This window comes from Mauremys mutica, chromosome 1 (genome assembly GCF_020497125.1).
Source record: "Mauremys mutica isolate MM-2020 ecotype Southern chromosome 1, ASM2049712v1, whole genome shotgun sequence".
NCBI classification, from domain to species: domain Eukaryota; kingdom Metazoa; phylum Chordata; order Testudines; family Geoemydidae; genus Mauremys; species Mauremys mutica.
In genome coordinates this window covers 348710511-348738162 of record NC_059072.1, presented here as the reverse complement: position 1 = coordinate 348738162, position 27652 = coordinate 348710511, and the positions used below count along the sequence as shown (strand labels likewise).

The 27652-nt window shown below is 44.4% G+C and overlaps 2 protein-coding genes across 2 annotated transcripts in view; both read right to left on the bottom strand.

Annotated features, from left to right (window-relative positions):
- Positions 1-92: 92 nt before the first annotated feature.
- Positions 93-22965, bottom strand: CLNS1A (chloride nucleotide-sensitive channel 1A). The gene is made up of 7 exons (XM_045021180.1): positions 22782-22965; positions 20492-20628; positions 13636-13749; positions 11671-11781; positions 5560-5733; positions 4048-4132; positions 93-719 (listed from the first exon to the last, which is right to left on the bottom strand). The coding sequence occupies exons 1-6, from the start codon at positions 22898-22900 to the stop codon at positions 4065-4067; spliced, it is 723 nt and encodes a 240-aa protein (XP_044877115.1). The 5' UTR covers positions 22901-22965; the 3' UTR covers positions 93-719; positions 4048-4064.
- A 1598-nt stretch (positions 22966-24563) lies between these two features.
- The window catches only part of RSF1 (remodeling and spacing factor 1), a 123569-nt gene continuing 120480 nt past the window's right edge, over positions 24564-27652 (bottom strand). The window contains exon 16 of the mRNA XM_045021165.1: positions 24564-25787. Within this exon, the coding sequence (XP_044877100.1) occupies positions 25738-25787 (50 nt within the window). The 3' untranslated portion in view covers positions 24564-25737. The remainder of the gene's footprint in view (positions 25788-27652) is intronic.

Sequence of the window (27652 nt, the reverse complement as noted above, 5' to 3'; positions counted from 1 at the left end):
CAAAAAACACAAATGAGAACTGCCCAAGAAGAGCCCTGAGCAACTAAATGAGTCTTCCAAAGAAAATAATTGAAGGCTGCAACACAAGCCTGGATTGTGAGATACAAAAGTCTAAGTTTATTAAACAATTTTGTTAATGTTTATTACAAAGACACAGAACAAGTCTCATCTGTGGGACTTCACTCTAGCCTCTCCCCTACCCAAACTCTGTCAGTAAAAAAATGACAGACAAAAGACCTGAATAGATAAAGCTTGTTACTTGGAGGGCTAAACATTTAGTTAGTTTTGCTTTGCATCCTCAGCTGACCTTATTTTTCTTTACCAAACTCCTGTTTCTATCAGACATGGCTGACTCAGTGGATAAACAGATACAAAAATATGGACAAACTCTAGGACAACCTAGAATTCTGTTCTAATTACAATTTTGTTTCTTAATTCCTAGAATTCCTACCAAGTAGAAACGAGCCATGAAACGAGCCATGATTAGCCCCATTCAAGCATTAGATAAGAGGTGTTATTGTTTTTATCTTTTAAATAAAAACCCCACGGTGGTCACAGAAATGTCAAACTCTGTTTTAAGCACATCTATAAAAGCATTTACAGACGTAGATGTCCATGCTTAGGTCATTAATAGAGAAGTTATTAAAGAGGTTAATTCCCAATAGTCACTGCAATGCCTTCAGTTTTACAGCTTATTCTGGAAGTGCCACAAGAGGAATCTGAAAGATACAAGACACGGGGTTTAGATAATTGGCATTAACGAAGTTATTAATCTTTACAAAGAAGTCTCTGAACAGCTGCTAGCAACAGCATGGGATAACTATTCATTCTCAACACATCCCAGCCTGATTTTCAGAAGGTTGGGCACCTGCAGCTCACACAGACTTCAGTGGGAGTTCTGAGTGGTCAGCTGGTCTGAAAAATCAGGCCCTATAAGCATACTACTGCTTGAAAAATCAACATCACCAAATGTGTGTATGGGAAGGGAACAACAACTGCCAGTTTAATATATACAAAATAGTTTGAACAAAATGTGAACTTTTATAAGTGGCATAAATAAAAAACTGTCCTTGACAAGACTAAGTACAAATTTCACACTTTTATCATCAACAAGTCGCCAAGAGCTTCGTCAGGCAACTGTCACATCTCATTTGCGTAATGAACAGGGACATGCGACATTAGTGTCACATGAGGGTGTCATTTCAGAGGCATGGTGGTTCATTGCTTTCTAAAGGATCACTGGGACGTGATGTTCCTGCAGATTGTTTGCTCAGTCTGCTCGCAATGTTAATGAAATGAAAAAGAATTAAATCAAAAATGATTTGCTCCATAGCGTACTATGAAAATCTCAATAAACTTCCTCTTTATTACAGTAACCTACATGCCATAAACTTGTTAGCCCGGTGATAAGCAGAGACAAAGAGCTGTTTGTTCTTCACATGGATTCTGGGATTACTTGGGAGTTACTTTATAATTTCTTGTGCTTTGAACTTGGTTAAAATTACATCAGCAAACGAACCTGGTGGCCCACTCATTACAGGGCTTTTCATACCAAAGGCTCTCAACTGCTTTATGAAGTGACGCAATACTTAGCACTACATACACAGATCACTTTATCCACCACTGATCTGGAGCTGCTGGCTGACTGCATAGCAACAGAGTTTAGGACAGGAAGCAAAGAATAGCATCACCAATTAATTCTGGCAACACAATGTTCTGTGACAACATATGGGGCGTGTACAGTCTAGACTCAGGAAGAGTACCGCCAACTGACGATATTGTAACAATGTGCTAGGTGCTTTGCCAGCAAAAGAATTACCAATACACAAGGTGTCTCATTTTAGGTTGTAACTGATAAATATCAACAAAAGACCCGGATACAAAAAAATTAAATCAGTGTTTATCCAACAAAGACCAGAACTGGTTACCCAATCTGTGTTGACTTCGCCCCCTTCCCAGTGCAGTTTGTTTATATAGTCCCTACTCCCTGGCTTATACCTAAGGGCTAGTCTTCACAGAGAAGTAATGCAGATGGGGGGGTAGGGGGTGATTTCTAAAGCACACAAATGTATTGCACATTAATTGGTCCACGTAAACGAAAAGCTCCCTGGGGCACTTTCATGTAGTACTGTTTCAAACAGCACTATGTGGGCATACAAAGGGAAAGTCCTCACACACACACACACCGATTTTTGGACATCTAAACAGAACTTTACCCCCCCCCCCCCAAAAAAAAACAAACAAAACAAACCAAAACAAAAAAACCACACCCCAACCCATAAGCCCTACAATACCACTTCCTAGGTGTCCTTAGATGCCTCCAATTCTACTAACCCAGCTCAGCTTACAATGTGACTACTTGGTGGTAATGTTACTACAGAAAGTAGCATGGTTGCAGTGCTATTACCACAAAGGAAACCTGCCTTTAGATTCTTAATCCATGGACTGATAGCCCTTGGAGGGAAAACACAGCTCTAAGAATGCCATCTCTATGGTAACAAGAGCGGACCTCTTCAAGGTGTAGATGCCCTGGGTATCCCTGATACAGGGCGAGGAATCTGGACATAGATGGAAGAGTAACTAGAATCTTGATTGTATCCGTAATAGCTCCTCTTTGAACCACTCAGTGCTTCAGGATGGTGGCAGGGCCCTGTTACATACTCTGAGTGGCAGAGAGTAAGGGAGGCAGAGTCTGAGTCCCTACAGTGAAGGAGAAGGAGAAGGAACGCTTACTTCAGGGCCAATCCTCCCAGGATCAGTATGTGACCGGGGGACATTCAAAAGCCCCCAGATAGTAGGAAGTGCTGATTCAGATGTACAAGGAGCAGCACACAGGAAGAATAAGTAGTGGCGGAGAGAAGAGGGTGGGAAAGCCACATATGTAATGACTCTCCCCCCACCAGCACCCCATAGTGATTCCCAGCCACCTCCCCGTGAAACCCCTCTTGGGACAGCTGCCTGCCTGCTTCCTACACTTGCTAACAATTATTTTTGATTCATTTTCACGTGTCCTTTTCCAGCCACTTTTTGCACTAACTTTCTATTAGTTTGTTGTTCCCTCCTTTTCCCCCCCACTCCCCACAGGGTGACACGTTGCTTGGAGTGACGTTGTTTAATGGTGGCTTCTTGAGGCAGGGTTTTGTGCTCTTACTTCTGGACTGAGCAGGCCAGGGATGCTAAAGCCTATGCACTGCTGCCAGCACATGTAACCTGCTCCTATGGCTGGCTACCTCCATGGCTGCTGCAGAAGCTGGAAGGCAGGCAACTTTGCACTGGGCTTGTACAGCTCCATGAGAGTCTGTATATGTCAGAAGTCAATTCCTCTCATCTGCTCCCAGATTAAACTGTTGTCCACCCCACCCCTGGCTGGGAAACACTGGCACACGCTGTTATCCCACTAACCTCGAACAGACAGGAAGGGTGACATTACAGAAGAGGGGACATAGACTTATTTCTAGACCTGCTCCAAAGCTGAAAGTTTTCAATGACACCCCCACCAAGAAAGAATTCCTGTTCCACCTACAGTAAAATAAGAGATGGACTTGAAACAGAGTTCTGCCCCCTTGAACAGTCTGGCAACTCTTGCATGCTAAGGGGGGAAAACAACGGATACCAGGGACAATAACTTCCCAGCAATGGACCCAGTATTTGTGTAGCTTCCAAGAGACTTCATGAGATCAGACAATTCACGTGTCCCAAGGATCTAGATCTACCAACAGCCTAATCTACCCTTCCTTGAAGTGTGTAAGGGCAGTGCCTGAATAAGAAGGGAATTTAACCTGATCTGGCTGTTCATTTTACAGTTTAACTCCTTTCCATAGTTTTGATAAACACTTCATTTTTTTTTCTTCAAATTTGCTCTATTTCTTCTTTTACTAGAAGATACAATCCTGTGTTTATTCACGGGAACTCTCAATGGTTTCCAAAGTAATTTAACACAGGGACTTATGGACAATTCTCAATTCATCAAACTACAAAAGCATACGGCTCTGCAGGACTGAAGAGCCTCACACTGAAGGTAGAAAAAAACTAAAGTTTTAAGCTTACAGCAGCATATATCCTCCTCAGTGATCAACTTCTGCATCTTCAAACTGCCCTGCAACCACTGGTGCTGTGTCCACCTCCATCCCATCTGAAAACAAAGCCAAGGCAATGAAATACTGCGGCAGGCACAAGCTGAACACACTGTGACAAAGTCAGTGCCCTCTGCTGGCGAGAGATTAGTGATGCAGGAGATACTAATATTGTGTTGACAGTATTCTAGGCAAGTTGAAAACACAGCAACTCCCCAGACCTATTTCACGTACTCTTAGCAATACCCCTTTTTAAAAAGTCAGTCAGACAATACTAAGTCACTAAATTGCACATTATAAAGAGATGCAAGGTTGTTAAACTGCAGTTTCTATTACTCTCCTAAGAAAACTTTTTTCTAAAAAGCAAGAACCCTTATTTGGTTCACAGATTTGAATATTAGACCTCTGCCATTGAGATGAACACATGATTAGAAAGCATAACATTGCAGGTGTATCTGAGGTAGGTTAGTCTCAAATAAAATCATTCTGACCACACATGTTAGTAGTCTCCCATGTAAAGCCATCATGTTGAGCAAAGTCAGGATTAGTCACTTTAGCTGCAGAGTGTCAAGAAATCTCAGAAAAATTCAGAAGATCAGCAGCCAAGGATCTATCACTGAACTAAGCAAAACCCAACCCAAACCACTCTTCAAGAGCAGAGCAACAGCCAACAAGATCCAGGAAGGCTACTAAGCTTGCTAAGAGTAGGTCCAAGCTGTGCCGTACACAGTCCATTTTATTTCCAATATCCAGAACTTTGGGTTCAAAATCCAGACTGAACTTTGAGACGAAGGGAGATTTCACAAGAACAAATGAGATCAGATAAAAACATTTTTATACAATGTAATTTAATCCACAAACTTGTGGAACAAATACACACAGTAAGTTCACCTATGAAAAAATAAAGAAAATGCAGCGTTAAAGCTAAAGAAAAGTCACTCAGCTGTCAATTACTGCAACGCATCACATATGCCTAGTTACATACTGCTTTGCTCGGCTAGAGAAAGGATGGGCTGAAGACAAACTTTCACAGACTGGTTTCAAAGGCAATCTGAGTTACATAGGTTCAATAAGTATTTAGAAACTCTAAAAAACTTACCTGAACTGGTGCAAGCCCATAGTCAGACACACACTCTGCACATTTTTGACCCAAGGAAAAGCAAGAGGTACTAAAGATTAAATGGCCAACATTTTAATAGCCCACTGCTTTTCCCCCATGTTTTCTAATATTTGTCTCCAGATTGCTAAGGTTGCATTTACAAAGCATGTAACAGTGATCAAACGACAAAATAGGTATTTTTTCAAATCATGTTATTACTCACCATTTATACCGTGAATCCAGCTTCTTTTTCCTAACACATGCAAAAGTTTACGATATTATTGCTCACAAGCCAATTTCACCAGTGCTACTGCCACATAAAGCTGCATGCAGCAAGGGTCAAGAAACCTTAATATACGTAGTTTGGGGGAAAGGGGCATGTCTCACCTTCAAACTCTCTCACTGAATCTTCTGTTCGCACTCCAGCCATGTTGTACTGGCTGCTCACAGACTGAGCTAACATGCCTTCTAATCTCTCCAAAGTGGCTTGACCCTCTGCAGTTAAGTGTGACAACCCTTCTTCATATGTGTAGAAGGAAGGGATATCGCCTTGTCCTTGTTCTGCAAAGATAAATTTGCATTTAGCAGATATGAAGTTATAAACACAGCAAGTGCCTACAAGATACTAAACCACTTTAAAAAGGTATTTCCAGAGGGGGTCAGGTAACACGTACTTATTAAGCAGGTAGGCTATTTTTAAACCAATTTCAAACTCAAAAGGATTCACTAGCACTGACTACACAGCAGGATCTTTTGACAATAGACAGTTTCGAAAGAAATCCATACACTATCTAAAATGCTTTTAAAAGAACTCTCAATGAACAGCATTTTGCATTTTCATTTGCAGATCTCTAAGTGCTTCAATCAATGAATTTCTCCTAAACACTCCTGCAAGGCATTATAGCAGGTAACAGCCCTGCTAAGGTTCAGATCAGATTTCTGTTTAAAGCCCAAATATTTTAAGTGCTCTAAATTCAATATAGTTACTCAGATTGCCTTGAAATTTGCCATGCCTCACGAGAGCATAGGTTTCCGTTAGTACACCAAATCTGTGGCCATTTCACCAAAGGGTTCCCTAGATACAGGTCCCTCCCAAAATAACAGCTTTTTTTTTTTTTTTTTTTTTTTAAAGCTGACAGATTCTGGCAACTGATTTGTTACACATAGATCAAACAAGGGTGCAGCTCCTTACACCAGGATCGCAGACAATCAAGGGTTACCCTGGCAACTACCAGCCCATTGGGGAAAATCAAATTAAAACTTTGACAAAGATTTTGCTACTGTACTGTAGCACATCAAAACCATCTCATGCTAAATGAGATGCTAATGAAATTACTGAGCATTGGGCAGAAACAAGAAAAGGCTGGACGGCATATTGCTAAAATCTGTCTGTCAGGGTTTCTTTTTAATTTGGGGGAAAATGTATTTTTGCAAAAAAAATGAGACATGCAAATGCTTGATGCAAGGTAGCAGCATTTTAGGGGGTGCTGAAGTTGAAGCATTAGGGGTGAGAAGGGTCTGACCCCTCTTTCATCTCCCTGGATGGGAGCCAGGTTCCACAGGGGGCTTGCCTTACTGGGAGGGGTCCTGAGCCCCTGCTGCCTACCCCCTCAACTTGAGCTGGGATCTGGGCCCCCCTGTATCCCAGAGTTGTGTGCGCCCCACTCCTTTCTCCCCTGTTTGTGCGCCAGTATTTGGGGCACCTCAGCACATCTATGAAGGTCTAACCCCCACACACTCCTCCCCATGTGAGCTGAGATCTGAGGAAGTCCTGCCTCTCTGGGTGGAGCTTAGAATGGGCATGCTCAGAACAGGCACCAAGAAGACACTGCTGAGACAGGCGTGAAGAGCTGGGAATGGGTATGCCCGATGTATCAAACACTCTCCAGCACTGGGGAGTGGGGAAAAGAACATCCACAGACATGAATGGAGCAGTTCACAAGTCTCAGAGCTATTGTTTCAGGCTGTATTCAACTCCATGGGGTATTCAGCTGAGAACATCTCATGGGGGCTATTAACACTGCCCTGAGCCTGCTACTTGGGCAGAAATCGGAGAATGAAGGTTTTTCCCAAATGTTCACTAGATTTTTCTTAAATTATTATTTTGGAAAAATGTAATCTGAGTACACCAGAATATTCAGAAGATGCTGAAACCATATTTGAAAAGAAAATATACTGCACATGCAAATGCTCACTGGGAGGGGAGTTGTGATCAGGGGTGCAAAAGTAGTTGGTGATATGGGAAGTGACGTTTGGGTCTGCAGCAAGGGCAGAAGATAAATGGGAATGGGTGGTAGAGGAGGGAAGAAAGCTTGGGGGACTCATCTCAGAGGGAAAGAGTCAGAACATCAGAACGGTCATATTGGGTCAGACCAAAGGTCCATCTAGCCCAGTATGCTGTCTGCCGACAGTGGCCAATGCCAGTGCCCCAGAGGGAATTAACAGAACAGGTAAGCATCAAGTGATCCGTCCCCTATCTCGCATTCCCTGTCTCGCGTGAACAGAGGCTAGGGACACCATCCCTGCCCATCCTGACTAATAGCCATTGATGGACCCATCCTCCATAAATCTATCTAGGTATTAACTGGAGTGGGAGGGGAGAAGATGGGACAGGTTGGACAAATCATGCCAAACGAATCCAATTTCCTTCTTTGACAGGGTTTACTGGTCTAGCAGATGGGGGAAAGCAGTAGACATGATATATCTTGATTTTAGTAAAGCTTAAGCGCACTAGGGAAAAATGGTCTAGATGAAATTACTATAAGGTGGATGTAAAACTGGTTGAAAGACCATACTCAGAGTAATTATCAATGGTTCACTGTCAAACTGGGAAGGTGTATCTAGTGTGGTCCTGCAGGGGTCAGTCTTGGGTCTGGTACTATTCAATATTTTTATTAGAGACTTGGATAACAGAGTGGAGGGTATGCCTATAAAATCTGGATGACTCCAAGCTGGAGGGGTTCCAAGCAGTTTGGAGGACAAGATTAACATTCAGAACAAGCTTGAAAAAACTGGAGACTTGGTGTGAATTCAACAAGATGAAATTCAATAAAAGATAAGTGCAAAGTACTTCACTTAGGAAGGAAAAAAATCAAATGCACAACTACAAAATGAGGAATAACTGGCTAGGGCGTAGTACCACTGAAAAGGATGTGGTGGCTACAGTGGAACACAAATTGAATATGAGTTATCAATGTGATGCAGTTGCAAAAAAGGATAATTATCATTCTGTGGTGTATTAACAGGAGTGTCATATGTAAGAAATGGGAGGTAACTGTCTTGCTCTACTCGACACTGGTGAGGCCTGGCTGGGGTACAGTGTCCAGTCCTGGGCGCCATGCTTTGGGAAACGTGGACAAAGTGGAGAGAGTCCAGAGGACAGCAACAAAAATGATAAAAGGTTTCGAAAACCTGACCTGTGAGGAAAGGTTAAAAAAAACTGGGCATGTTTAGTCCTGAGAAAAGACGACTGAGGGGCGACCTCATAACAGTTTCCAAATATATTAAAGACGGTTATAAACGGGATGGTGATCAATTGTTCTCCGTGTCCACTGAAGACAGAACAAGTAATGGGCTTAATCTGCAGTGAGAGAGATTTAGGTTAGACATTAGGAAAAACTTTCCAACTATAAGGGTAGTTAAACTCTGGAATAGGCTTCCAAGGGAGGTTGTGGAATCCCCCATCAGTAGAGGTTTTTAAGAACAGGTTGGACAAACACCTGTCAAGAATGGTGTAAATTTACTTGGTCCTGCCTCAGCACAGGGGGCTGGACTTGATGATTTCTCTAGGTCCCTTCCAACCCTACATTTCCACGATTACTATGTAGGTAGCAGAAATTGGGAGTTCAAGGGGGAGCTCATATCAGCCGAGTTCTCCTCTTCCATGCGTATGTGTGCTGGGATCTACCCTACCCCTACCCCTCTGCAGGGGTTTGAGACTCTCCTTGCCGACTCCGCATTCTGGAATCTGGGACATCCTGCTCCTCTTAGGATGTCTCCATGTGAACTGGCATCTGGGGTCAGGAAGGTATTTTCCTCCAGGGCAGCTTGGCAGAGACCCTGGGGGTTTTTCACCTTCCTCTGCAGTGTGGGGCATGGGTCACTTGCTGGAGGATTTCAAATCATGACCACTATCTCCACTCCACTATAACAAAACATGCAGGAGGGGGAGGAGCACTGCAGAATCACATGGAAAGACCACTGGACAGGGACTATCCCTAGCTCTGTCACTGGCTTGCTAAGTGACCTTGGGCAAGTCACTTCGTCTCCTTGTGCCTCAGTTTCCCAACTGTAAAATAGGGATACGGCTGTGAAGCTGTTTGAGATCTACTGATGAAAGGCACTGCATAAAAGCTAGGTCTTTCGATTATTACCTAGACACAGCTGCATACAAACTGCAAACCTTGGTGAGAACTACAATTGCCTAAATGACCACTAATGCTTACCAAACAAACATTTCTTTATTTAAAAAACTAGGAAATTAAATGACAAAAAATGAATTAGCACAGAATTAAGGCTGCCAGTGATAGCTCATGCCCTTCCTGAACACTGAGTTCAGCAAAACTCAAACTTCTGAAAACCAGGAAAGAGAGAGTTAATGTAATTGCCCAGGCTACCTTAACTCTGCCCTCTTTCAGCAATGCTCCAATACACCAACAACACACTCTGCCTTCTCACTGTAATGGACAGGGGTACCTGCGCTTGCCACCGAGCCTACTCCCCCGAGAGAATACCACACCTGTAAAATGTAATAACTACTTCATACCCTCTTATAACCCCTTCCCACTCTCTCACAGAATACCATCTCCACCTACACGTTCCCTTACCCCTCGTTAAATCCAGACTGTTCTCATACCCCACCTCACTACTCACAATACCCAGGGCAAAAAGACCCCAGTGCCCTATTACTAACACAACCTACAGTTCTGCACTGAAACAATGCAGTCTGGAACCTCAAGGTATATACTCACCTCTTTCCTGAGGTCTCTAGAGCTCACACATGGGAGGACTCAGACCCAGATCTCCTCATATCACAATCACTGCTCTTCCTATCTGCTTTGACTTATTCCTCCCCCCATTCACTACAATTACACCCAACACAGTAAGTGCATATAAGTCCCAGGGACTACAGCCAGCTCCAGGGAGCAGAGTTGAGTGAGCATTTACCTTAACGCTGCAGGTCCTTGTTTTCAGACCTTTGAGTTTTGGGAAGGGGACAACCTATCACTGGGCAACCGTAACCCTGTGTTAACAAAGTCTCTTGCCATTTAATTATATTTTACATACAAAATCTGTTAAGAAAACAGTGAGGTTGCAAAGTCGAACACTCGACATTTAGGAAATCCCAGAACCAGGTGGCCTGTGCAACCTTAATTCAGTCCCTTGCACATTTGGATTCTAGTACAATATTTAATTACATGACCACATACTATCTCCCCTCACAAGATGCACAGGATTGACGGTGTTCAGGGAATGAATCAGAGTTGTGTACTGAAGGAAGCTGTGGTCTGTAGGGACCCCCCTCCTTTGTTGCAGAAGTTGGAAGGTGTGTAGTGAACGAGGCAGGGGGATTTCAGGAAGAGAAGGGATGGTCTCATGGTTAAGGCCATTGAATGCTGTCCTGGAGAACTGGATTTTATCCCAGCCTTTGCCACAAAGTTCCTATGTGATCCAGGGAAAGTCACTTAAACCAAGCTTATTATAAACTTCAGACTGCTAGAAACTTTACAAAATAGTTAGGAATAATACTTCCCGGTTTACAGAGGAGGAAACAGAAGTCAACTGTCCAAACTCACCAGGAAAACTGTGGCATAGTGGAGAACAGAACCTACCTTTCCTAATTCTGTGCTTCAACCACACACACGCTCCCTGAAAGTTCCTTTTATTACGATTTCTGGACCAGACTTCAATTGGCATAATTTACATGCTTAAAATAAAGCATTTGCTCAAGTGCTTTGCTCAATCAGGTCCTTTTACCACAGACTCTTCCACAACATGGCTGGAACTACCTAGCAGTTATTGCCAAGTAGAATCCCATCCCCTAGCAAAGCAAGTTGCAGGTCATACCTTTGGAAGCAGGAGGAGCCTGAATCAGAGGGGAGCCGCTAGACAGGTCAAATAGAGAAGGCTGGTGTGGTGCTATCAAGGGACTCTAAGAGGGTATGTAAACTAACAGTCCACTACACTGTGTTAAACAAAGTGACCAAGCCATAGGGTAGGTGCTGAAATCACATTAGCTTGTTGACTGGGAAGGGGGGAGGCAGCTGTCAGTGTCTTGGACACTTTGGAGAATACAAACAAGGCTGTGGTAGGATTTGTGCTGAACTCCAACTAAAACTCTGCAGCCTGATTAGTGATGTTCTGCTCATTTCTGAGCTTCTATGCCCCAAAACTACAACACGCACAACAGATACAATGCTTAACCTGAGAACAGCTTTCTAAGAAAGGCTCCAGGTACACAAACGTTGGTAGGCATTTAAATGATAGCCCATCACTAACCATGGGCCTCTACGTCATACTCCTCTCCTTCGTAATCATTGTCTGAATCTTCATCGTCAGGGTCTGGGTGTAGGGCTTGGCATTCACACATTGCTGAAAACATAGCTTCCACTGTAAAAACAAATCACACAAGGGTCTCCCATCAGTGAATGGACAAAACAGCTCTAGAGACAGATTCCAAGGCCAGGAGGGACCATTGTGATCATGTAGTCTGACCTCCTGTGTGACACAGACCACAGAACTTCCCCAAAATAAATTCTAGAGCAGATATACATTAGTAGGGATGTGACAAAGATACTGGTTTTAATCAAAGGATGGATAGTAAATACAAGTCTTCATACTGGGAGGTGTCTTCATCACATACATGGCAGCAGCCAGTAGTGGTGAAAGGGCAGAGTAACAAAACCCCTCCACCCCAATACACCATGACAACACAGGAGGTTCTGGGGTGGGAGAGGAGATCAGAGAGAAGAAAACAGAAATTCTCCTTCATTAAAGCTGCCACTGAATTAAAATTAAAAGTTACACTATATTAAGATTACAAACTTGCAAGCAAATTAAGTTACTGCTTTTCAGATAATTCCCTTAATAGAGTCTAAGTCAGTTAAGTCATCACAGGATGAGAGATAAAAGTTCTGTCATGGATTAGAAACTATCTGAGACACAAAACAGAGTAGGAATAAAAGGTCAGTTTTCAGCATGGTCAGAAGATGACAGCGGGGTGCCCCAGGAACCCATGCTAGGACAGGGAGGTTAATATATTTTTGAATGATCTGAAAGTGGACAGGCGGCGAACAACAGCTTTTGCATACAACACAAAATTCTCTTTAGTCAAGACTGAAGACAACCGAGGAATGCCAGAGACGCATAACAAAACTAGGAGAATAGGCATACTGTAAACCATTTTTCCCCCTGCATTTATGCATTGCTGGGTTTAGATGCACTGTAAATACCCCAAAAGCCTAGGTTTCACCCCTACAGAAAATTTCATCCCAATTTGCAGTAGTCAAAAAAGAAAAACAGTGTTGGGACATATAAGGAACGATAGAAAAATACTGAAATCACTTTCCATAGCTCAAGGGCACTCATTCACCCGCAATACTGTGTTCATATCTGGTCACCGTATCTCAGAAGAGACACAGGAGAACTAGAAGAGGTTCAGAAATGGGCAATGAAAGTTATTAGAGGTATGGAGAGACTGCCATAAGGGAGATTAAACTAACAGTAGTTAATGAACACATATGCTACACAAGTAAAATCGCATTGCAGATGAATTAGGAGTTGCAGATATATAGTCTGGTTAGTCTCAGAAATATTATTCAGCAGATATAATCTGGGTATTCTTAGAAATATTATTCAGCTACAAACCGCAACTACTAGGATTTTCACTGAAAAATGGCTGCCTAACACATCCCAGCCTTAACTGAGGGCTAGTCTACACTTACGAGCCGGGTCGACACGGTGAGTTCGACTTCGCGGAGTTCGAACTATCGTGTCTAATCTGGACGCGATAGTTCGAACTCCGGAAGCGCCGCGGTCGACTCCGGTACTCCGCCACTGCAAAAGGCGGTGGCGGAGTCGACCTTGGAGCCGCGGACTTCGATTCCGCGGCGTCTGGACGGGTGAGTAGTTCCAACTAGGGTACTTCGAATTCAGCTATGCTATTCACGTAGCTGAATTTGCGTACCCTAGTTCGACCCCGCTTCTTAGTGTGGACCAGCCCTAAGATACTAAAACAGACTAAATTAAGCACAATCTACTTAAGGCTACTTCTAGGAAGGCAGAAGTCCAGTAGTTACCAAAGGGTAGTGGGAGTCATGTCACTTGACCTCTCCGTACCTCAACTCCCCACATGCGTCATGTCCCTACCTCACAAGCGTATGGAGGCTTAACTCAGTGTTCGTAAAGAGCTTTGAAAGAGCTTTAACAAAAAGAACTATACCATTGTCTTATTTCTTTACTTACAGGCTGATTTGTCGCTGGGTACAAATCTGAATTCTGCAATTGGTTCATTATCATCATCATCACTGTCTTCCTCCTCTTCCCCTTCAGCCATGGGAGTTTCTTTTGGCTCTTCCGCTAAGGAATTCAAGTGTTTAAAAGAAATCTAAATGTTTGCATTTCCCCAAATGCTGGCCCACTTGTTCTTTTAATGCACATACGTATTACATATATAACGGAGTCAGGGACCTAGTTCCAAAATGCAGCCACAGTACCAGTGTCCCGTAATAGAACTAAAGTCACATAAAGAACACAGGCAAAACATAGCTAAGGCCTTTGCGTGCACTGCCTCTTAGGAATTTATAGGATGTCAACCACCACAATACCCTGCAATAGACCTGTAACTGAGCCCCTTTGCCTTAGTTTTATCTGTAGTATAGGCAGGCCCAAATAAATGACTAAGGCCATGTCTATGCTGGGATCATAACTGTCTGAGCTGTAACCATACTTGCGTATTTTTTGCAAGCAAGGTTCTAGCATAGTGTCCCCACTTTGTGCACAATGGGGCAAGGGTTTCTCTTTTTCTAAATGCAGCCTATAGCATGGCTTTAAAATGATAATAGAAAAAGGCACTCATCTACATGGGGATGCTTGTTTTTAACAGTCTAGCAGTTTCCCTGACCAATGTGGATTGGGATTTTTTTTTTCCTGTACTGTTCAAAACACGGTTGTGTCTCTATATGCATGATAATTTCAAATGATAAGAATGACAGTGTAAGTAATTACTTGATAGACCACATTTATTTTATAGTGCTGTGATACAGTCCCCATGAAATCAATCAGCTTTTTGGATTGGCCCAGTAATGATAGACCACGTTCAGTTTCTGATCTCTCTGCTCCTTTTGCTAGGCAGGCACAGGTGGTGGAAATGGTGGGTAGGAAGCATGCTCAGCCTCCAAGGAGTAGGTGTGGGTGGGTGCCTCATGACTTCTATGAGTGAAATCTCTGGATAACTAAGAAGCAGTGCTGAAAAACTCTACAGAGTCATGTTAGAGCAGCAGCTCTTAAACTGTGGGTCGGGACCCCAAAGTGGGTCACAACCCTGTTTTAATGGGGTCGCAGGGCTGGTGTTAGAATTGCTGGGGCCCTGGGCCGAAGCCCGAGCCCCACTTCCCAGGACTGAAGCTTGAGGGCTTCAGTTGTGGGCGGCGGGGCTCAGGGTACAGGCCCCCTAGCGGGGGTGAAGCCCTTGGGTTTCGGTTTGGCTCCCCCTCCTCACGGGGCAGCGGGGCTCAGGTTTCGGTCCCCCTCCTGCTGTTGTGTAGTAATTTCTGTTTCAGAAGGGGGTCTCAGTGCAATCATAGAATCATAGAATTCAAGATCAGAAGGGACCATTATGATCATCTAGTCTGACCTCCTGCAAGATGCAGGCCACATTAGCCGATCTACCCACTCTTTTAGCAAGCGACCCCTGCCCCATGCTTCGGAGGAAGGCGAAAAACCTCCAGGGACACTGCCAATCTGCCCTGGAGGAAAATTCCTTCCCGACCCCAAATATGGCGGTCAGCTGAACCCCGAGCATGCGGGCAAGACTCTCCAGCCATACCCTCTGAAAGAGGTTAAGAATATCATATTATTGACCCAATTTGACCCAATTAAGTACCAGTTTGGCACTCAATTGACCTATTGACTAAGCCCGTTATCCTATTATACCATCTCCTCCATAAACTTATCTAGCTTAATCTTAAAGTCATGGAGGTCCTTCGCCCCTACTGTTTCCCTCGGTAGGCTGTTCCAGTATTGCACTCCCCTGATGGTTAGAAACCTTCGTCTAATTTCAAGCCTAAATTTCCTGACTGACAATTTATATCCGTTTGTCCTCGTGTCTACATTAGCACTGAGCTGAAATAATTCCTCTCCTTCCCTGGTATTTATCCCTCTGATATATTTAAAGAGTGCAATCATATCTCCCCTTATCCTTCTTTTGGTTAAGGAAAACAAACCGAGCTCCTCAAGTCTCCTGTCATACGACAGGCCTTCCATTCCTCGGATCATTCTAGTGGCCCTTCTTTGTACCCGTTCCAGTTTTAACTCATCCTTCTTAAACATGGGAGACCAAAACTGCACACAATACTCCAAATGAGGTCTCACCAACGCCTTATATAACGGGACTAGCACTTCCTTATCCCTACTAGAAATACCCCGCCTAATGCAACCCAAGACCGCATTAGCTTTTTTAACGGCCACATCACATTGCCTACTCATAGTCATCCTACGATCAACCAGGACTCCCAGGTCCTTCTCCTCCTCCGTTACTTCCAACTGGTGCGTCCCTAGCTTATAACTAAAATTCTTGTTAGTCATCCCTAAATGCATAACCTTACACTTCTCACTATTGAATTTCATCCTGTTACTAATACTCCAGTTTACAAGGTCATCCAAATCTCCCTGGAGGATATCCCGATCCTTCTCCGAATTGGCAATACCTCCCAACTTGGTGTCGTCCGCAAACTTTATCAGCCCACTCCTACTCTTGGTTCCCAGGTCAGCAATAAATAGATTGAATAAAATAGGACCCAAAACCGAACCTTGAGGAACTCCACTGGTAACCCCCCTCCAACCCGACAGTTCCCCTTTCAGTACTACCCTCTGCAGTCTCCCCTTTAACCAACTCCTTATCCACCTCTGGATTTTCATTTCGATCCCCATCTTTTCCAATTTAACCAATAATTCCTCATGCGGTACCGTATCAAACGCCTTACTGAAATCCAGATATATTAGATCCACCGCATTTCCCTTGTCTAAAAAATCTGTTACTTTCTCAAAGAAGGAGATCAGATTGGTTTGGCACGATCTACCTTTCGTAAATCCATGCTGTAATCTATCCCAGTTGTCATCGGCCTCCTGCTCCTTAACCACTCTCTCTTTCAAAATTTTTTCCATTACTTTGCATACTACAGATGTTAAACTAACAGGCCTGTAGTTACCCGGGTCACTTTTTTTCCCCTTCTTGAATATAGGAACTACATTAGCTAATCTCCAGTCCAACGGTACTATCCCCGAATTTAGAGATTTATTAAAAATCATCGCTAACGGGCTAGCAATATCACTCGCCAATTCCCTTAATATTCTAGGATGAAGATTATCCGGGCCCCCCGATTTACTTCCATTAAGCTGTTCAAGTTTGGCCTCCACCTCAGATACCGTAATGTCTACCCCCATATCTTCATTCCCATCGGTCCCTCTATCACTATTCCTTAGCCCTTCATTAGCCTCATTAAAGACCGTGGCAAAATATTCATTCAGATATTGTGCCATTCCAAGATTATCCCTAATCTCCACTCCGTTTAAAGTTTTAAGCGGTCCCACTTCTTCCTTCTTGGTTTTCTTCCTATTTATATGGCTAAAAAACCTTTTGCTATTGGTTTTAATCCCCTTCGCTAAGTCCATCTCCACCCGTCGCTTTGCCTTTCTCACTGCATCCCTACACCCTCTGACCTCAATAAGGTAGGTTTCTTTGCTGACCTATTTTCCACTCCCGGTACGCTTTCTGTTTTTTCTTAATGACCCCTCTAAGACGCTTGGTCATCCAGCTCGGTCTAAAACTGCTACCTACGAGCCGTTTTCCCTTTCTCGGGATACATGCCTCTGACAACTCCTGCAATTTCAACCTGAAGTAACCCCAGGCGTCATCTACCTTTAGATTCCTAAATATGTTGGTCCAGTCCACTTCCCTAACTAGTCGTCTTAATTTAGTAAAGTTAGCCCTTTTGAAATCGTAAACCCTAGTCTCAGATGCAATATTAATTATCCTCTCATTAATTTTGAAACGAATTAGCTCGTGATCACTCGAGCCAAGGTTGTCCCCTACTACTATTTCCTCAACAAGGTCCTCATTACTCACCAAAATCAGATCTAAAATGGCATCCCCCCTCGTCGGTTCAGCAACCACTTGATGTAGGAATTCATCAGCTATCACGTCTAGGAAAAGCTGAGCCCTATTGTTATTACTAGCATTTGTTTCCCAATCTATATCTGGGAAGTTAAAGTCTCCCATGATCAAGCAGTTCCTATTAGTGTTTACCTCCTTCAAAACATTAAAGAGCTCTCTATCCGTCTCCAAGCTAGATCCTGGCGGTCTATAGCACACCCCAATCACAATCCCGGGTGAGGCTCTGGTAGTTTTCTTCCCTAACGTGACCATTGCCCACACAGACTCCGTATTAACCATTGCATTGCTAGTTATTTCATTACATTTCACCTCATTATTGATATACAATGCTACTCCCCCACCTTTACCTTTGCATCGGTCTTTTCTAAACAGCACATACCCTTCCATACCTGTACTCCAGTCATGGCTATCGTTCCACCATGTTTCGGTAATTCCTACGATATCCGGTTTCAATTCTCGGACCAGGAGCTCCAGTTCCTCCATTTTATTACCTAAGCTTCTCGCATTGGTGAACAAACATCCTACCTTTTGCTGTTGGGCTCCTCTCACTCTTCTCACCCCGCTTGGTAGGGACACAGTACTACCAGTATGACCTGTCGATCTAGTATCCGTCCCCCCCCTCTTCCTTACACCTAACCGTCCCCCTCTGGCTATATCTGTTGTTATCTTCTTGTTCTCACTCCCAATGAAGTTTGAAAACCCATGTGTTAGTGGCCTGCTGCATTTCTACATCTACTGAAATAAATAAGGAAGATGGCTGTGACACAGAGCCTTGTATCTGGAAGGTTTAGCATAGGGGTACAAACTAAGCCCACGTCCCAGGAACTACAGATTTTCTAAAAGGAACGTGGAACAAGTCCAGCAAGGCATCCAATTCCATGAAGAGCATCTTGTACCACCAGAGCCCAGAAACTCTGCAACGTAGTAACGTCAAGACTCAAAACAAGTCAGCAGAGTGTCCACTGGCTGCCTCCAAAAATAAAGCATTCAAGGAGACTTCCCAACACTTTACCAGCTGACGTCAACAGGCACATATTGCAATTGTGGTGCCCAACTGCCTGTTCTCAGTTATGTCAATCTCAAGCTCACCCCTTCATAAAACAACACACAGATGCTCACAGGCACACACAACTCACTTGGAGTGTGACAAAAGCTTCCAGAGAAAATACTATGAATCCTATCCAGCCATGCTACACAAAACATGGAAATTCCTGCAATAATTGAAGCAGTGAGGTTTTGCTTTAATGCCCTGAATTTCATCCAGCAGATAGCAGCAATACTGTGTTACAAACCAGGAATGGACTTGAAAACTAATTGTTCAGGTTTCCACAGGCTACAGAAGATTTACTGTAGCCTGAGTTTGTACAGAAAATTAGTCAGATTGCTGTTACAACACAGGGGAATCTCTCCAGGTAGAAGTGGCTCTACATTCCTATGTGGTAATGCCAAAACTAAGAGCTTACCTTTATTTATTCTTTTTTTTTTTAAATTCAATAAGTTTCTAGACCATTTTTCTCTAACCTAGATTCATGCAACATTAGAAAAAGATGCATTACAGAACTGGAATAAAAAATATACATATACGTTGTCCATTTCTCCCTCACACACTATCTGAAGAAGGTTCAATGGAATGACTGTCTTTTTGTATTAACAAGCAATAGGCTCCTCAAAATATACCTTAAACAGACATTATCAAAGCTGGGACACTTAAAATTTAGCTACCAAACCATTCCTTTCCCTCCTAATTTGCTATGTGCACCTGCTATTATGTTAATGGGCTTCTTTCTTAAGGAAGCACTTAAAAAAATTTTTAAAGGAAATTTGCAAAAAATATTAACTGTGCATACACTGTTGCTTCTTTAAGATGCATAAAAGTAGCACAGAAGACTCCACCCAAAAACATTTTTTATAAGTAGAAATCCATATCTTGTCTAACCAGGAAGACTGTTAAATAGAGTATTTATTATTACAAGTCATGACATCAGAATCTTTAATAGGCCGAAAGCTGAAGCAAGTGACTGGAGAGTGGGGAAAGGAGAGATTTTTAGTCAGCCTATTTAAAACTTACTTTTAGTTTGTCTTTGTTAGCACTTATTTAACTGCAAAGTATTGTGGAGAAAACATGTTATTGTTAAAAAATCCAACACCCTGCCCTTTCAGCAGAAATTCATCATATAAGAGCTCCAAAATCCCCAAAAGCACCCCCAGAAGGATAGACTTCTCAAACCTGGTATTTCTAAAAGGGTTTAAAAAAAAATAATAATTCAGGTCTCCTTTCTAGATCAAGAAGAAACAAGAAAGGGCATAAGCCTAAGTTTGTTTAAAAACCTCTGTGGGACAGCTTTAAAGTTTCAGAAATAAGCCTCATAACATGAATTGTTCTTCCGCATCTGCAAGAAATCTGAATGAAGGCTTCCAGTGTAATTTCAAATCACATGCATGGAAACACCCATTCACTACACAGAGGAAAGGAGGGAGTAGAGTAAGGGGAAGCAGTGGAGGAAAGGGACATGAACACAAGTATCAAAGGAGCAGATAAGCAGATTTTTATTCTGTTTAAATAGGACCAAGAGAGCAGAAACAACTAAAAACTGAAGTTTAATAGGAATACTCTCCTGCTGTACATTTTAACAGGTCAAGAGGCAGGGTAGAAAATGTGAATAGTAAAAGTGACTAGAATATCAGTCCACAGTCAGGCTTCCAGGAAAGGCACAGCCTTTAAGAAAAGGAAAGTAACGAGGTAGAGTGTTTGAAATAAAAATTTAAAAAGAGACAAGGCCTGACTTTTAAATCCCAATTTCCTCACTGTTCATAATGGACAGTTCAAGTGACAAATTACCCCCTACAGGGAGACAATTTTCATTTCAGTTGTTTACTGAGCTACAAGAGGAAGGAAGAAAAGTACGTAACAATACAGACATACCATACCTTCAAATTTGGCATTGACCATGACATACAAATGTTCCCATGGATAGGCATTTAGGTCCCTGGAGACAGCATGTAAACTTATGGTGGGATAGTCCAAGGAGAAACCCAGTCCAGACTTATCTAACCATGACAGGCGACTGGAAAAAAATAAGTCAAATTAAACAACTCCAAAAAAGTTCTGAGTCACGTGACTCAACTTTACAGATGAAGTTCAACAAATCAAAAACAGTAAAATCTATGCAAGAGATTCTGTAGGCAGCACTTATCCCACTTAGTAATGAACTAAGGCCCAAGAACTATGCTAACAGGTCCTTGTGTTTAAAATGAGACAACTTATGGTCAAAGATACTATAACACTTTTTACAAGAGATGGAGTGTGTATCCAAGTGCTCTGGACAAGTTTCATCTTGGATTAATACATTCTGATAAATTCCTTCTGCAGTTTCAATTTGAAAACTGCATAATTCATTTTCTGTCCTTAACTCTTAGAACTGATATGTGCTGTTGATATGTTGCACCCCAAAGGTAGCTGCACTGATCCATGAGTATAGTTCAGGGGTAGGCAACCTATAGTACGCATGCCAAAGGCAGCATGGGAGCTCATTTTTAGTGGCACTCACACTGCCCAGGTCCTGGCCACTGGTCGGGGAGGCTCTGCATTTTAATTTAATTTTAAATGAAGCTTCTTAAACATTTTAAAAACCTTATTTATTTTACATACAACAGTTTAGTTATATATTATAGACTTAAAGAAAGACCTTCTAAAAACATTAAAATGTATTACTGGCACGCAAAACCTTAAATTAGAGTGAATAAATGAAGACTCGGCACACCACTTCTGAAAGGCTGTCGACCACTGGTATAGTTTATACCTCAATTTGTAAAGTGCTTTGTGATCTTTCAAAACAAAGAGATCATCACAAAATAAGATCTTCCTGAAGTTGTGTGCAACATCAATACAGCTTACATCAGTGAGTCTAAGTGAGTTTCTATGGGAAACCAGGAAGAAACAAGATTTGATGAGGTGAGGAATCACTGTCCTAATTATGATCAGCAAGCTGTTTCTTTCCTCAGTTTTAAGTGTTGACAGCTGTAAATGCACTGAGTCTGTACTTGGATCCAAAGCCTCATTGTATTCAGCAGCGCCTGGTTCTCCCACACTGTGGAACTCCACTAATGTAATTGGAGTGAACACTGCCTCATTCTATTCATTGCTTGTAAATGGCTCTTGTAGAAGCCTCCCAGCACACTATATGAGGAAGGAGGGAGAAATATTTGTATAAGCCTCAGACAAAAGTCTATTGAAAGCACAGTAAAGGGCGCAACTCAGCATTATACATGTTGACAGCACATGTCTGTGGCCTAGTTTACACTTAAAACTTAGCTTGGCCTAGCTACATTGCTCAGGACAGAGTGTCAGCAGCACGGTTACCTGGTTTATAACCCGGATTTCAGTACAGAGAGCTAGTTTACTTAAGAAGGGTGTCTCTAAGCTCCCCGGGGCAGTTCTACAGCGCTGGGCATAGTCAGCAGTTAAATGAGGAAGAGCAGTGCACAGTAACGCAGAGGACCATCTCTCTCTGGACAAGAGCCCAGGAAGACCGCCCCAGCCTGATGGAGAGATAACATCCTAGAGATGGAGCCTAGAGATGGGGGGACCGGGAGCAGACAGGCAGGCTGGAAGAGCTGCTCCACACTGTGCCTAGGCTGCAGGCAAAAGGCTCTCAGCCAGGGGTGGGCTTCATGCACACAGGGAGCATCCCCAGAGCAGCACTGGGCATCCATGGGATTCCCACCACAGCCTCCGTGCCAAACAAACTACTGCAGACATCTACTGCTCAGCTAAACACCCAGACAGGCGAGAGCACCGAGCTCCGAATGAAGAAGTCTGAAAACGGAGCAGCCCCACTGCACAAGGGCCTGTTCCCGCCAACCCACCTGCCAGCCAGGTCTCCTCGCCAGGGCCTGTTCTCCCCTACACCCCCCCTCCCGCCTGACAGGTCTCCCCGCCAGAGCCTGCTCCTCCCCCACCCCCTCTCGTCTGACAAGTCTCCTCTCCAGAGCCTGATTTCCCCCCCCCCACCCCCGCCAGCCAGGTCTCCCCGCCAGGGCCTGCTCCCCCGCCCACCCCCGGTCTCCCCCACAGCCCCCTCCCGCCAGCCAGGTCTCCCCGCCAGGGCCTCCTCACCCGCTGCCCGGCTCCCCCCGCCAGGGCCTGCTCCCCCCCGCGCAGCCCCAGCCGGACTCTGCTCCTCGCGTGCCCCTCCCCCGGCGGCTCCGCGGGCCGCACCTCTCGGCGATGTACAGCGTCCCGGTGCCCAGCCCGCGGCCGCCCAGCACCGCCTCAGTGTCGGGCTGCTGCTGCCGGATCCCCTCGGCCGGCGGCGGGAACCGCTTCAGGAAGCTCATGGCAACCGTCTCCCTCCGCCTGCCGCTCCGAGCCTGGCCGCCGGAAGCGGAAGCGCCGCTCTGGCCATCGATATGGCGAGGAAGGAGCCGCTCTAGGCACCGCTCTATGGTCAGGAGGCGGAGTGCTCGCCCCCTGGGGCCAGCGCAGCGGCCACGGCGAAGCCCCTCCCCTTTGCACTCTGCAAGGGGCGGTGCGTGTTCCAGTGCCCCCGCCCCGTATGTGTCACGTGACCTGCTGTGTTATTGTAGGGTCTCCTGCTAAGAGATCTTGGGCAGTCCCCTGGGGGGGAGGCCTGGTCCAGACGTGCACATGGGACTATGGGTGTGAGGTCGCACCAGGAGGTGGGGCACACCTCACTCACTCCAGTGTCAACAGCAGGAACAGCCAGGAACGCGTGAGGGCCCACACCCCACCAGCAGGGGAGGGTAATGGCGCAGGGCCTCATCTCCACAGCAGCTGCCAGTGCTGAGCATGCAGGACCTAGGACACAAGTGTGAAGACACAAACCCTGCAGGAGGGAGGCCAAGTCTACACACAAAAATAAGTTGGTTTAACTACATTGCTCAAGGGTGTGAAAAATCCACACGTAAGTGATATAGTTAAGACAATCTAACCCCCCAACTGTGGACAGGGTTAAGTCAATAGAAGAGTTTCTGTGCTGATTTAACTATCAGCTCCTGGAAAGGTGGATTGCCTACACCAACAAGAGAAACCTCCCTCCTTCCCCCCAAGCCAGCAGCTGTGTCTACACTGAAGCACTCTAATGACACAGCTGTGCTCATGCAGCATTTAAAGTGTACACATGTCCTGACTCTCACTGAAGGTGGAAAACTTCCAAGTAATGTTGGAGAGGGGAGTTTATTCTATGTGATACAATGGCTGTCACAGCCTTGCACCTCTGCCGCTGCTGCCGCCGCCACCATCACCAGTCACTTAACTGCACCCACCGACCCACCCCCCAGAAACCATAGGTGCTGACACTGTGGGTGCTCTGGGGCTGGAGCACCCATGGGAAAAAAAACGTGGGTGCTCAGCACCTACTGCCAGCCCCATGGATTAGCTCCTCCCAACTGCCTTCTGCCTGCCAGTGGCTGCACGGATAAGCTCCTCCTCCTTCCTCCCACTGGCTGTGATCAGCTGTTCAGCAGCATGCAGGAGGTGCTGGGGGGGGCAGGAAGAAGGGGGGTAGGAGTAGGGACATGTGGGAAGGGGTGGAGTGTGGGCAGGACCTGGGGTCCAGCACCCTCAGAGGAAATCCTAAAAAGTCAGCACCTCTGCTAGGAACCCACTCACCAAGGCAGTAGCACCACCAGTCACTAGCTCCTTTGCCATAGGGTGAACCCCATGCTGGCAGTTACCCATATAATTCCCACCCCATGACAATACCCAACCCTTTGCTACACTGCAGTGCCCACACCTATGGTACCTGCCCACCCAGACTGGGCACATACCCCATAGCAATATTCCAACTGCAACATCCATATGGACTCTCTTACCTGTTACCTTCCAACCCCTCCAGGAAACCACCCAGTGTGACACATGCAAGAGAAATGCATGTTATAGACTCCTGTGAAACACGGTGATGAAGGAACGAGAAAGCTGGGCCCCTAGGGCCTGATTTTATTTCTACAAAATACAAATAATTGCTATTGTCTTACATAGGAATTACTCTTATTCTATGGCAGGAAAATAGGATCCCACAACATGACAGTTAACACTCTTAGCTCTGAACATAAAATAGCACAGGACCTTTAGTAACCTGTTCGACCCAAAGACACCCAAGTCCTTCAGAACAGAGGTGGAAAAAAAATCATTGTGGAAAATTTATTTATTTGGGTGCAAAGAACCACTGTGGTGGTGATGACAGAACTTACAAGATTTCATGCACACACCAGGAAAAGCTAGTGACAAGCAGAGTTTTACAACGCAGCTTTGGAGTTGCCTCTGTTTCGGTAGAGGGCCCAGCGCTGCTCCCAGGCTAGCCACTAGTTTCAGGTACATTAGATACAGCAGCGATTGGCACACTTGTCTCTTTGAGCCTTCCACACACTGCAGTTGATCGGGAAATGAGTACCTACAACCCATCCAGCAGCACAACTGCTCTCTCACCTGTGTTCTTCTGTCACTTTTAACCTTCTCTCCTTTCCTAGCCGCAAGATTTTTGTTTGGTCCCTCTTTATTTCCATCCTGCCGGCTGGTGCCTCCCAGTGCCTGCGACCCCACCCACCGGAAGCACATGATGCTCTTCCTACTTCCAGGACAGGCAGTGGGTAGAAGACTCTGTTGGCAACTTTCTAGGTATAGGCCACAGCCACACACTCTTATGACCTATAAAGTGAATGCTGGTGGCTGAGACTGCATTGTGCACCAGGGCACTTGCTACAGGAGCGGAGGGAGAAGGTGAACATTTCCAGGGAGGTACTTGCCCCACCCATATCACACACCCCTACCTTTCTTCAGAGACAGCGGGGGATGTCCTAGGCATACAGCAATTGCAGAAGCATCTGGCTTCTTTACCCTCCATAAAACAGGATTGGGGGTGGGGGGGAGAGAGAAAGACGGGGAAGAGAGCAATAGGTCATGACATTATGTTCCATATTTGATTCCAGAGGTTCTTTGCACTACTCAGATTTGTAGTACAATTTTACACAGTTCATTAACCATTGGGCCAGGTTATTTTCCAATGCACAGTCACTGATCTTCCATCAAGTATATACGACTCTAATAAATAAAATGAGGGGGGGATTTCACCCAGAAAAATCTGTTTTCTCGCTTTTGGGTTTTGAGTCCTGACCCAATGGTGGCCTGCCTTCAAAACACACCTCCAGTCTGTGTTTCAGAAAGCCTGTGTCTTTACCAGTTTCTTTTTTAAAACATTGTCATCATCTAGAAAACAAAAAGCAAACAGAAGTGTTACAGTGAGCACCAGTTCAGATACAAGAGATGAACCTACTCGACTCAATACACTTTAGTGACAATGCGGAGAGAATGATGGAGGACACTAGTTAAGGCATGGAGACCTCAGCATGAAAGGTGGCAAAGATAAAGAATAAAGTAACTCTTCTGGGATCATCGCAGCATGTAAACTGAGTTATTAGCTAGATAGGCAGAATCCCAAGCCTCAATCCACCTTGAAAGCTAAAAGGTAGGAAGTCATATATACACCTTACTATTTAAATATTATCTATTTAACTTACCCGTTGATGACTGTGTGGGTACTTCTTGAGAGATGAGTTTGGAGGCCTGGAACCAGATTCTGCTGGGAAGGTAACTACATCACAAGCCTCTACTACTTAGCCCACTTGTTGGCGGTCTCAGGACAGAGGTTAGTGACTCCGTGCCTCGGAAGACTGGACTACGCTCTCAGATCTAGGCCCTCTTTATGCTGGGCTTGTTTGGACCCTTTTAACTACACCACAGCAAGTCCCCAGTGTAGACATGCGCTGTACTGGTCCAAAGGGGGGGGAGGGAAGCTCGCACCAGTACAGGTCACTTACTAAATCACCAGGAAAAGGTGTCTGCATTAGGGGTTTGCACCAGCATAATGACATCAGTGGGGCTACACCAGTGCAAATTTCTTGTCTTCTTGAGGTGACCCCTCCACATTGCACAAGACACATCCACTACAAATCATGAACTAGAGGTTATGAAACCACCATTTCAATTTGATCCACTGCCCGGCTTCTTAATATACAGATCGGCCATAGGCATTTCCCACTACTTCTGGAGCAAAATGGAAATCCTACATCAGATTCGGTAGAATTTTTTTAATGGAGGGTTTTTATTGAGTACAAAATTTGAACCAAATAATAGTAGTGACTTGTGTTAAATTTAAGTTTACACTCCTTCCATACACACTTATTTTCATTGTGCCACAGATTTCTGTGCTGACCACGAATAACTACCTTGCAGAAGATGGTATGGGGGTGGAAGGTGGGGAGGGTTAGAGTTTGGATAGGAACTGGAAGAGTAGGTGGTTTGGATGTGGCAGCTATTAAGGGCTTTTAGCACTTGGGAGGGGGGAAAATCTACAGTCTCTTTCCCTGTAACAGCCAGCTGACCCATGTTCCAGCATTTGCCACTGGATCTAACAATAAGCACATTAATTGGTTCCTGCTAAAATAATCAGTGAAAGCCAACACTGACATTTCCATTCACCAGTATTAATCTTCTGAGATAAATGAGAAGTTCATACCCTTCAGAGAAGTCATTTTAGGTTGTCTACAGATTCAGTAAGGAAAACACATTGCAGCAATTTTACACAGTTCATAGTTGGAAGCTTTTCTTCCCAGCCACAAGGGCTAGAAACAAAGTTTGTTTTCAATGCTCTTGTCGTATACTTAGATTTTAAGATCTGGGGGGCAGGGGCCATCATTTTGTTCTGTGTTCGTACAACACCTAGTACACTAGGGTCCTGGCCCATGACTGAGGCTCCTAGATACTAACACAATACAAATACATAATAAATAACAATAAATCCAAGCCTGGAGCCACAATTCTGCAGCAAGTACATTTCACTGTATCCCAAGAAAAATAAGGGCCTTGATTAAAAATATACTCAGAGCAGAAGGAAATAGGTTATGAGAGACTTCACAGAGGTTAGCATTGAGAGCCATCAAACTGATCTCCAATTCAGCTCCTGCTTTCTTCTGTACTTTCTGGGGCTGTTTCCTGGTTGGCCAATAAAAAGAACAGTTACTTACCTTTTCGTAACTGTTGTTCTTCGAGATGTGTTGTTCACGTCCATTCCA